Source organism: Cyprinodon variegatus, unplaced genomic scaffold (genome assembly GCF_000732505.1).
Source record: "Cyprinodon variegatus isolate N-32 unplaced genomic scaffold, C_variegatus-1.0 Scaffold378, whole genome shotgun sequence".
In the NCBI taxonomy this organism is placed as follows: Eukaryota; Metazoa; Chordata; class Actinopteri; order Cyprinodontiformes; family Cyprinodontidae; genus Cyprinodon; species Cyprinodon variegatus.
In genome coordinates this window covers 170,889-183,702 of record NW_015150831.1, presented here as the reverse complement: position 1 = coordinate 183,702, position 12,814 = coordinate 170,889, and the positions used below count along the sequence as shown (strand labels likewise).

General features: G+C 40.2%; 1 protein-coding gene across 1 annotated transcript; it reads left to right on the top strand.

The window, feature by feature from the left end:
* Positions 1–7,350: 7,350 nt before the first annotated feature.
* On the top strand, positions 7,351–8,136 carry LOC107092353 (gamma-crystallin M3-like). Its single transcript, XM_015386790.1, has one exon. It carries the CDS (start codon positions 7,394–7,396, stop codon positions 7,955–7,957), a length of 564 nt encoding a protein of 187 aa, XP_015242276.1. The 5' UTR covers positions 7,351–7,393; the 3' UTR covers positions 7,958–8,136.
* Positions 8,137–12,814: the final 4,678 nt, after the last annotated feature.

The following is a 12,814-nucleotide window of genomic DNA, read 5'->3' as shown; positions in this document are numbered from 1 at the left end:
AACTTTAGCGCTGCCTGCTGCAGACGGACTAACTTTAGTGCTGGCTGCTGCAGACAGACTAACTTTAGCACTGGCTGCTGCAGACGGCCTAACGTTAGCCCTGCCTGCTGCAGACGGACAAACTTTAGCGCTGGCTGCTGCAGACGGACTAACTTTAGTGCTGGCTGCTGCAGACGGGCTAACTTTAGTGCTGGCTGCTGCAGACGGGCTAACTTTAGCGCTGGCTTTTGCAGGCGGGCTAACTTTAGCGCTGGCTGCTGCAGACGGACTAACTTTAGCGCTGGCTGCTGCAGGCGGGCTAACGTTAGCCCTGGCTGTGGATAGACTGAGGTCTGCTGGTTGCCGCGGTCCTCTCAACATCGGAACTTTTTTATTACGCACTAAATCAGTAAATGGCCAATACAACGAAGCTTAAAAGTATAATGTTCACCGCCTCATACAATCTTAAAATGTAGTTTTATAGAACAACGGCAACAGAAAAGTTAACTTTTAACTTTATACTCTGAGATCTGTGAGCGCTAACCTGGAAGCTGCTGCTGCCGCAGCGCATGCTTGGACAGCTGTCAATCTCAAGAGCGGACAAATCTGCTCTGATGCATGCTGGGTAAAGAGGGAGGTTTTCTTTTCTGATTCAGAACAGTAGTGGGGCTGAGGCTGATGATCTTTCCCAAGCACACGAGAATGCACAAGAAACACTTCTCATATTAAAACCTAAAAAAAGACAATAGAAAAGAGGGTGAACATGTTGCCGACTTAAGGAAGCAAAGTCACTTTTCTTTCTTTTTTTTTTTTTTTTGTTAATGCTAATATTAGTGTTAGCAGACCTGGCAACTGGCGCGAAAATTGTACAGAACCACAGAGCACACCACTCATTTGCAAGGAGGAGTTCGGATTTAAACACTACACACATATAGCCCTACATATGCACTGGAAAAACGATCTAAAAATAAGTCAATATTTCTTAAATTAAGTGCATTTACCCTTAATTTGAATAGGTAAATGAGATGGTTTGCCAATGTAATGAGTATTTTTACTCTTAAAATAAGATAATTAGATAATATGCACTTGAAATACAACAATACAATTGTGTTTTCTTATTTTACGTGTAAATTGTCTTGTTCTATTGGCAGGGTTTCTCACTAATCTCCTCAATTCAAGAACAAATGCACTTATTTTAAGAAAAAATTACTTATCTAGATTTCGATTTTTTCTAGTGGGGAGCATTGACTATAGACACGACTTAATTTAACATGTGGTTTTTTTGGTTACATTATTTTCAGCCTTCTAGCACTACCGTCATTTTTGTGATGCCTGTTTCATAAGCTTATTTTCTTGAATTCTTTATTGAAGCATGATTAAGGAGCAGTATCTGACTTCACTGCAAAAAATAAGATGAGAGTTCTTAAAATAAGTGTATTTTTTCTTGAATTGAGGACTTAAGTGAGACACTCTGAGACAATTTAAATTTAGAATACAAAAAACAATGGTATTGTCTTATTTCAAGAGCATATTATCTAATTATCTTATTTTAAGAGTAAAAATCTAATTCCATTTGCAAGTCATCTTATTTACCTACTCAAATTAAGGGTAAAGGCATTCAATTTAATTTTTTTTTATTTATAGATCATTTTGCAGTGTTTAATATGTTGATTTTCATATACAGGAAAAATTAATTCACTTTGGATATAACTGCTATTTAAGAACAGCTTTTAAAGTCATAAGGAAGTCATATTTAAATTTCAAATTATTTTGGCTTAAACATGTATATAAATGTACTCTTTATCAGACCATATTGTCCCAAAAGTGAGAAAATTTCTATTTAAAAAAAATCAGACAGACATCCTGGATGAGCAGCTAAGTACTTTAAGATTTCTGGTATTCGCTGCATTAAAACTGCTAATAGCATTCAATATGAACCAGGAATTGGACCATAATTAACATGAGAATGTCAAATATAATTAAAGGGGAAATGAATGGGAAATCTCTTACATCTCAGGATCTGATTCATCAAGATTTTCTATAAACAAGGTGCTCTCCAAATGTACAGATTCTCCCTGCACTCATGACTTCCCCCATCTTTTCCAGCAGCTCTTACATTGTGCAATTTTCAATCTGATTAGAAGTATTGACTTTGGAGAAGTAAGGAGTAGAAAGTACAGATATTTGTGTTAAAATTTAGGAAGTAAAAGTAAAAGTCCTCAGACAGAAATACATACCCTGTCAGTATAGATACCAAAAATGCTACCTAAGGTCACTAACTGGGATCTTTTTCTTAGTTACTAAGTATGTATACTTAGTTACTGGCTTTAATTTTTTTGTCTAGATGTAGACTAGGAGATTATGTTTATGGGAGAGTTTTTGTTAGTTAGTAACTTGAAAAGTTATGAACTGATTTTAATGTTTACCAAAAGTGCTTCTCAGTCCAATGAACAGTCCTTTAAAGTTTGGTGATAATCTGGATGATAATCTGGTATAGGTGGAAGTCACAATATGGTTTAGATGTGCTGCTTGGCAGAAGTCTGCTCTCCCCAAGTCCGAATTGGAAAGTCCGCCACTGGCGCCCTGTGCTTTTCACAGATGAGAGCAGGTTCACCCTGAGCACATGTGACAGACGTGAAAGGGTCTGGGGAAGCCCTCTAGAGCGCTGGTACCACATGATCCAAATTAGCCAATGAGCAGTCAGTCTGGGTTGCTGCTGCTGCTACTTTTAGACACAGCAGGCAAACCTGTGGCAAGCCGGGCGATGGGAAAGAAGGAGAAGATGATGAGAAAAAGAGAGCAGAGAAAGTGTGGATTGCTGGAGGAACTGTGGTGAACTAATGAAAGAAAAGTGAAATGGCGTGCTGAAAGATGATGGTGCCTATTTCCAGCCATTTACGGGCGAAAGGCAGGGTCCACCCTGGACAGGTCTCCAGTCCATCGCAGGGCAACACAGAGACAAACAGGGCAAACAACCATTCAGGCACACACTCACACCTAAGGAGAATTTAGAGAAGCCAAGTAACCCAACAGTCATGATTTTGGATTGTAGGAGGAAGCTGGAGTACCCGGAGAGAACCAACACATGCTTAGGGAGAACATGCAAACTCCATGCAGAAAGACCCCGGGACAGGAATCGAACTGCGCCAAAGAGCAGCCCTAGTAAGCTCCCTTTACTAAAAATAAAGTAAGCTTTATTTGTTTGAATATTTTAGCATTTTTAGTGTAACAGATCAGTTTTAAAGAAATGTGTTGGGATAAACACAATTATACAAAGTCAATGACGGGATGCAATCAGCGGATTTTCCTGCTAGACTTTTACCATTCTAACTAGATGATCATCATTGAATTGTCTCTGTAAAGTGCATTGAGGTGACACATGTTGTAAACTGTTGCTACAGAAATAAAGTGAATTGCTTCAGTGATTTCTCACCTCTGATCTCTCAAACACTGTTTTTTTCTGGGGTCAAACGCCTAAACACAAAAGAAACGCTGATATATGCTGTTCCCTTATCCTGCTCATCCAGCAGCCAGTGAGTGATAATATAACTTGACTAAATGTCAGTGTTTTTGCTGTCACCTAAAACTGCCTGATGCATGTTTCCATTGCCTTTGTTCTTTTAAAAATCAACTCTCTTGATCACCTTTTACGTCTGACTGTTGCACAAACTTTAACCAGGCAGTATTTATATCGGGAAAACAATTTTTTTTTTTCCATTTTCTAAAAAGTTCTAATTTTACATTGGAACTACTGTATATTCTTTGAGTGACAATAAAATCTGAGTTTAATAGAGCAGCTGAAAGGCAAACTGGTGTCTGTTTTTTTATGCACCTAGTATTGTTCAGAAAACTGATTATAGATCCAGATTAGGCAGATGTTATCCCAACAGACAGGCAGACAGGTTTGCAAAAGGATGGCTGGAAGGTTCTCACCGGTAGGTTCGAGACGATCTGGCACAGGTAGCTGATCTGAATGGGGCTTATAAGCAGATGGCAACAGGCGAAACCAGTAATAAGCTAATTGCAGGTGAGGTGAAGCTGAACAGGAGTGCAGAGTGGACAGATAGGCCAGCCCCAGTGCCACAATATTACAGAGATTTCTGTAACATGTGGTGGTGCGCGGTCACCAATGGTTCCATTCAAGCTGCACAGTCACTATTTTTCCATGTGTGACGTGTGATCATATACTACTGAGAATTGCATAATTGTATCTTCCTGGCTGAATTATGAAACATACCCTGAACCTCATGTGTTTTACTTAATATTGTTGTGTCATTTCGCCATTGACTGAATTACAGGGTCTGACCAGGAGATGACGCTTCTCTTTAGATCTTAATGTCCACAAATCATGACAGAAAGAATATTTTAGTACAAATATTCATGTTTAAAAAGGAATTGTAGGGGACCAGCCAGGGACCAGCAAAGTGCCCATCAAGGAAAGTGGGGAAATTTTGAATGGCTACTGCTGTTGTCTTATGGTCATTAAACCCTGTGTGGTTAATAGATCTAGCTTTTTTATTTTATTTCCATTAAGGCTGAGTTATAGTGCTCAGTTAAAGGCGTTCACTGAATACGTTCATATTTTTAGTGAACGGTGAACTGAACAAGTCCATACGTCTTCAAATTTAAAGCGACTCAATGAGTTAAAGCATCCGAGCTATCTTGGGAAATATCTGCTACTGAATGAGGAACCAAAGAAATCATTTTGATCCAGATCTTTTAAGCTGAACCCGAATGTTCCACTGCATATCCAGTATAAATTGCCTCCATCCAGTATTTTCCATTTCGTTCTATATATTTTTATTGCACATTTAAGGGTGTAATATGAGGTTCTAATGTGGAAAATATTTCATTTGATGCTAATAATAATAATACATTTTATTTCAAAGGCGCCTTTCTGGACACTCAAGGTCACCGAACAAATGGTAAAAACACAATGGCAGAAAAAAACTCAAAACACACAATAAAAAACATAAAAAAAAATACAAAGGCTGGGATTCGGAAAATAAATATTAAAGAGAATAGACCATTTTAAACAGATGAGTTTTGAATTGCAATTTGAAATGGGGAAATTAGTTTGTGTTTCTAAGTAGGGGTCATAGAAAGTTCCAGAGAAGAGGAACAGCGGCTGAATGCTCTGCCCCCCATGCTGGTAAGACGGGCAGAAGGGATGGACAGGTGTAAAGCAGATGACGATCTGAGAGCACGGGCGGGGGTGGGAGCATGCATTTACTAAATACACTTTGAATAGTTCATTTATAGGTTTGTGAACTTCGTTTGTTTTTTTTAAAAGCAAAATATGAGGGTGAGCTAGTTCCTTTTCATCTGTGTGAACTGACCTTTCTGCTCATTCTTATTAATTATGAACTGGCACAACATTGGTCATACAGGACAACATACGAGCCTGAACATGAGCTACACAGGAGACTTTTTTTAAGATCAAATGCTTTTTGGTCTTTTTTGTTAAGGCATATAATGTAACCAAGCACTAGGGCTGAACCATTTTGGCGATAATCAGTTATTATCTTTAACCAAAATTGCGACTATTTTACTTTGCCCTAACCCCAAACTTGTTGTTTTTTTCATTAACCTCGGCTTTCAGTTTTTGAAAGTCTGCTTGCCCAGAGTCCATTGTTGTACGACTTTACTGTAGTGTTTGCATGAAAAAAGCACTTCCTTCTACTTGTGTGCTTTGACCTGCATGCTCGCCACTAAAATATCTGCCTTTCAAGTGTTTTATTACCACCCAAAGAGCTGTAGTGAGAAATGTTGTGTCTTACTCTTGTTAAATGTAGTATGAATGAAATTGAACGCCTTTGCGATTCTAAAATTGCGTTTTGTTAAATTGCAATTATATTGCAAATGCAATTAATTTTCCAGCGCTACTAAGGATCTTTACCATAATGAATTATTTTGGTGTCAAATGTCTGCATCTTGTTTATACTGATAAAGCAGTAAGTAAAAGATTTAATCAAATTCGGAGGTGCATGACCACACGCTACAAGACTATGCAGAGTCTGTGATTGAGTCACAGTACGCTCCTTTAAGCCGGGTATACACTGTATATGTACACCGATTTTTGAGCCGATTTTCAAGTCCTACGACAATTTTTCGGGCCGGCTTTCAGCCTGATGATGCGGCGTGTAGTGTACAGGGGGTAACGAGGGGCGATCAGCCTCTCAAGACTACCGCCCGATCAGGAATCGTGAGGTTGGGAGAAAATCAAACATGTTTGAAATTCAGTCAGCCGTCGTGAGGTGGTCGTGGGAAAATCGCTCAGTGTGCAAACAAGGATTCTTCTTCTTCTCAGATGAAAACACAGAAGCATGGCGGGGGTGTGAGTGAAATGGAGTTCTTCCTGTAAAATTGATAGACCATAGTAGCCATGTTTGCTCAGCCATGTCTTTGTCAAAAAAACGTTGTTGCCTTTTCTTTTCAGGGCTTTCCGCACAAAATCGCACAAATAGCCAAGGCAGAACGTTTCACTCTAGTGAGCTTCATGATCATCTTCTACTCGTTCGGCTTCTGGATAGACAAGTCAGAGTAGCGCCATGGAGCTGAGTAAGACGTGGTTTTTAGATGTACAGTTTGAGCAGGTAGATCGCATCAGAGCGTCGGGTCACGCAGTGTGAGAACAAACATCATAAGCTGTGAACTATTAAACCCTGCAGTTTAATCTCACCGTGGAGCTGTAGCTGAGTAAAACGATTAAAAAAAAATCGCACAGTCTATGCCCGGCTTTACTCACAGTTTACTGTGCCGAATACAAACCAAGCTTTCTGTTTCTCCTTAGTGGCTCTGGGCTGTTCTTTATGAAATATCTCACAACCATTTTGAAGTGAAAACTAACACCTCCAACATAAAGACATCTGACCAACATTTTCTCTTCACTTTTGTACCTGCTTCACCCATTGAGTCATTAGTTTTATGCTTGACTCTCTAACTGCAAAGCAATATCTTTATTTAATAAATCTCTACTAGACAAATAAAAGTAACATCTTGACTGGAAGACAACACCTTTGAGGTGCTTCATTATTAAGTTTGGCAGAATTTAAGCATTGACTATAATTAACTCTGGTCACAGATGTGGATAGCATAGTGTGATACAATACATCACAGCTTTTCAGTTTGTCACAAAGGTGTTATTGTTTCTTTTAACCGTTTGAATGGGGGCTTTGTCTGACCTTGTTTGAAGTGAATTTGCCTCTCTAAGGTCTTTTAGGCGAACAGCTGCAAATGGGAGAAGCCTCAGTGAACCATGTGTTTCCACGCTGTCTTGCTGGGTCAGGCAGTTTTTCACAAAGGGGCTGGTGCGGTCGTCAGGTATAAAATGGGCCCGCCTCCAACAAGTTGACAAGCAGTCCAGTTCCAATAGCAGCAGCAACATCACCTGCGCTGACGAACTCAGACCAAAATGACCTCCACCGGCATGAACATGATGGGCAGGATCATCTTCTACGAGGACAGGAACTTCCAGGGCCGCTCTTACGACTGTACGAGCGACCTGTCTGACCTGTCCGCCTACATGAGCCGCTGCCACTCCTGCAGGGTGGAGAGGGGCTGCTTCATGGTCTACGACCGTCCCCACTACATGGGGAACCAGTACTTCATGAGGAGGGGCGAGTACGCCGACTTCATGAGCATGATGAGCATGATGGGCATGAGTGACGGCATCAGGTCCTGCCGCATGATCCCCATGTACAGAGGCTCCTACAGGATGAGGATCTACGAGAGGGAGAACTTCCAGGGTCAGATGCACGAGCTGATGGACGACTGCGAAAGCATCACGGATCGCTACAGCATGTCCAACTTCATGTCTTGTAACGTGATGGAAGGCCACTGGCTGATGTATGAGCAGCCCCACTACAGAGGGAGAATGATGTACATGAGGCCCGGAGAGTACAGGAACTTCACAAGCATGGGCATGAGCGGCATGAGGTTCATGAGTATGAGGCGCATCGTGGATTCCTTCTACTAGACAATCACACAAGTCAAAAGAACTCTTTCTGCAACCTGTGAAGAGGAGAGAAAATTAAACAACCCATCAACAATGTAATGTAGAGGCTGAGAGCAGAGCTCACTAACAACTGGCTCTGGCTATAGGCTGGTTTTATGTGACATTTAAAAAACAAATAAATGCTCGTCTCTATATATATATTTTGTATCTCTATATTTCATATCTGGTTCCTTATAATTATCTTAACTCATACGCAAACTTTGTGTTTGCATAGGAAAAAAAGGTTATTAATGCCCAGTTCTAAACTGGTCACAGTGCACAGAACAGAACTTTTTAAGAAAAAAGAAAGACCCTTATCTTCAAAATGATATCACTTCTCTGTGTTGGTGCCATTTCCTTATGGCTCCCTAGATGCGCTGCAGCACAGTGTCATGTCATGTTTGGCAATTAGACTCTACTTCAGGAAGGCTGTAAAAAGTTAAAGACGTTTCACAGTTAGAAAGAAAACACATTTTCAAGTATTAGACATTAGGCTGATGAAGGTTCTCAGTCATCCAGGTCATCGTCATTCCGTAAAAATTCAAAAAATATCCACTGGACTTGGTTTTCAAGATTTGAAGACGTTCCGCCACCTCTCCGGGAAGCTTTCTCAATTCAAAAGGATTGAATTTTTGAATTGAGAAAGCTTCCCGGAGAGGTGGCGGAACGTCTTCAAATCTTGAAAACCAAGTCCAGTGGATATTTTTTGAATTTTTACGGAATCTTAGACATTAGACACTGTAAATATATAAAAAGGTTGTTGTCACTGTGCAGATTAGCCGCCACTTAGGCTACGTTCACACTGCAGGCCTTAATGCTTAATTTGTCTTAAAATCAGATTCTTTTGCGTGGTCGTTCATATTTCCAAATACGTGACTTGTATGTGATCTCCTGCGTGAACTGCATTCATACAACTTAACACCGTTTTTTTACATTGGCCCCTTGATTTTACGTTATTACATCATGTTCTACTCACCCATATGAGTTTTGTGTCATTTGGAGCCGTTCTGAAGATATTTGGTTTTGTTATATCCAAGTAACGCCTTGAAGTAAGGCACAAACTAAACTGTTCATAATTTATTCTTTATGGTACGACAGCATTCATACCATGTAGGTGAATCACTGTCCCCCAGACATTCGCTGTTATATAGTGTTGGCCAAGTGGATAGAGATAGAGCAGTGCTCTTGTGCTCTGAGAGGGTTGCAAGTACCTGGTTTGATCCCCACTGCCTGCACTCTGGGTTCCTGAGCAAAACCCTTAACCCCACTCTGCTCAGCCCATTGCTCCCCAAGGGGATGGGTTAAATCCCCAATGTGGGAAAATAAAGCGATTTACATTTACATTACATTTACATACTGGCAAACAAATCTGATTTAACTCGCTTCAGGCTGCAATGTGATCGTAGCCTGAAGTGTCTCTTAGTCTCACGTTTGAGCATCGCTCAGCCTATTATCACTGCTCATTGATTGGAGAAAGTGGGTGTGTTGTTTACTGGGAAGGTCATGGTAGGTATTTCCTGGAAGGGGTGGATGATAACTCCTCTTAGTAGATCAAAAGACATTGCCATGACCTTAACTGACCACACAGCAGGAGTTTTAGGACATTAGGTTTGTTTTGTGTCACTAAGTCATGAAGCTATTCCTACTGTACCTAACCTAAGCACCCATGTGGGATTGTAGGGCACACAGACCACAACTTTAAAACACTGCACTGCATGTAGAAGTAGAAAACAAATGTTTACATTTTCAGCACCTCTTTGTGTCATCCAATTGTGAAAGGACTTGGTTTCCAATGTTTTATTTCTACAACCCGTTAATCATGGTAAAATTCATGGGCTAAATCACAAGATGTTTCTAGATGTCAATATTTGCAAACCCTCGCCAGAAGAGGCCTACTTGTCCACTATGTTTTTCGTGTAGAGATCTCTGTGTAGTTACACATTTTTCTAAGTGAGTAGTGCTGAAAATCAGGTAAGAAGGTGTGGGTCCTATTATGATGTAACATTGCCGTGTCCACCTCACAGACGTCCAAGTAAAGCATTAACCAAGCTTCATTTGGACATCTGAGAATGGAGGAAAAATACCACTTTGTCAAATATTTTGATAAAAGAATATTATTATAATGTAGAAAGTCTTAAAAAAGATGAAGCAGGATAGAGGTTCAGTCCCTATTTGCTCCTATGGTTAGACCCAACGCTGATCCGCCATTTTCAGAGACAATTTCTTACTAGAGAAAACCAAAAGAAGTAAGGTTCACAGCGTAGAACAAAGGTCACAGATTAACGGACCAGGGACTGCATCTGGACCCACCTGCTGGCTAATCCAGACCCAACCTGATTTAAAACATTTGTAAATTACTGTATGTTGTCCGGACTGCTGGAGATAGGACCCAGCACCGCTCGCGACCCCAATTGGGACAAGCGTGTCAGATAATGGATGGATGGATGGATGTTGTCCGACGGCAGAGTCTATCTTCACTTGCGCCACATCTCCTGTTAATACGGTAAATCCCGCCGGTTTCTGCTGGACCAGGCTGCATGTAATACAAATGATCCAATGAGCTGCGTCAGTCTGGGTTGCTGCTGCTGCTACTTTTAGACACAGCAGGCAAACCTGTGGCAAGCCGGGCGATGGGAAAGAAGGAGAAGATGATGAGAAAAAGAGAGCAGAGAAAGTGTGGACTGCTGGAAGAACTGTGGTGAACTGGTGAAAGAAAAGTGAAATGGTGCTCAAAGAAGACCCTGAACATTTAGAGGATGTTTGGCTCAACCTGCTGCTGTGAAGCAGGATTCTCCACCATGAACAGAATCAAAAATAAATATGGATCCAGGCTCAAAATGAGCTCCTTGATCTGTGCTTTAGAATGGCTTAGTCTCCATTCAAACCAGGTTTAAAGCCTTGCAGGGCAGCATAAAGCCCACTGCCAACATTAAGACAGAAAACGGTCAGTTCAGGTGTTTTATAAAATATGTGAATCAGGAAATTGTCTATTTACCAAACTGAACGATTGTTGTTTTGTACTTCAAATAACAGTTTAGATTTTAAAATGGAAAAATTATATAAATATTTTCTCATTTAAAAATTCAGTATATAACATGGATGCATGAAAACCTCATTTTATTTCAGTGTCTACCAGTGTAAAGAGAAGCTAAAACTAAACAATGGTAGAAACATTAGGGCTCAAACTCCGCCTCACAGAGGCTGAAAGCTAGTCTAATGGTAAAGAATCTGTTCACTGATTACCCATTGAGCAGCAGAAAATATTTTATCTGAGATATAGACAGGAAAGATATTGGACAATTTCAGAAATAATGAATGAGTTGTCCTAGAAATAACTCTAATTTATAATTTAATTCAAGCTTTGACATTCTGGGGCACAAATCCAAGGCGACAAACCCTTATTTGCTCAAGACCAGTCATTCAAAAAGCTGTGAGAAGGGGTAGTCGTCGCACAGACCAACAAAGGCTGCTCCTCTCGCAGCATACAACTTGGCAGCAGCGAGAAGGCAAGGCTTTATTCAAAGGTGAAACAAGTCTTCAAGCAACATTTTAGATAATTTAGAGCTCTGGGCACTGAAGTTACTCAAAAGGCTGGCAAGAGAAGACTGCTACTGAGAGTCACGTCAAGACAAGACCCCCACCGTTTAGAAAACAAACAATACAGGGTGAAAGATTCAGCATTTCCAGGCCACAAATACAATTACCAAGGTAACTAAACCAGACACAGCTCACAACTTAGGCCACATTCACTCTGCAGGCCTTAATACTGAATACTGGATACAATACTGTGACGGTACAGATGTCAGAGTCTGTTACATGCCATGAAAAAGGGAAAGCATGCTAACAATGATTCCCACCCAGTCAGAAAACATGTTCTTGCTACGTTGCCCCATGACAGAAGACCAGCAGATCAAATAGTTGACACTAGCAAAGCTTGATGCAGCAAAATCTTTATTTTAGCCCTTGCACCACTGAGTAGTATGAGATTTAATAGATGTTGGCCTGCACAGTTTTTTAACCACAACATAGGAGCCTCAGAAACATAATACAGATATTTATTCAATTATTGACAGTAACGATTACATTAACTTGTAAAGGAGGGGAAGGAACAGGAAGCAGGAAGGAAAAGATGAAAGCTGTGTGTTAATTACATCACATATGGCTTTAAAATGGCTCATTCAAACAATGTTATTAAAGAGAGTGTGCAACATTTCATTCATTTCATGCAGCATGATATGTAAAATTGATTGAATTTGTCATTTAAGGCTAAATGAGCTAATAGTGAATCTGCTACAATGATTAATAAAGGACAAATATTAGAGAAAACATGAAAAATATAGAAATACCAAAGGCTTTTCCCTTCAGGTCAGCTTTACAGAGCTATGATGGTTAAAACAAGCCAATGCTGACGGTTTGTTTCTCCAGGCAAGAGAAACAATAATCACTCAGCCAGAGCAGGCAGACACTCTGCTGGATCAATTAAGGGCTTTTGCAATTTTAAAACCTGCCTTCTTTCTTTTGTTTATAAAAATAGGTTTCATATGCACTTGTACATACTGTTAACATTCTGTAATCAGCATGTCTTTTTATCCTTTTTAAGCATTTGTTCCACATAATAAATTCCATTCAATTCAGTTTATTTCCATAGCGCCAATTCACAACACATGTCATCTCAAAGGACTATACAGTTCACCAGATCATCCAGTCGGATTAATTCAAAGTTTTCCATCTAAGGAAAACCAGTTGATTGCATCGACTCATTGACTCTTCAGCAATCCCTCACACTAAGCATGCTTGTAGCGACAGTGGAGAGGAAAAACTCCCTTTGAACAGGAAGAA

What these genes read in the sequence shown, in the direction of transcription:
- LOC107092353 (XM_015386790.1), top strand. Translation starts at nt 7,394, where the DNA reads ATGACCTCCACCGGCATGAACATGATGGGCAGGATCATCTTCTACGAG.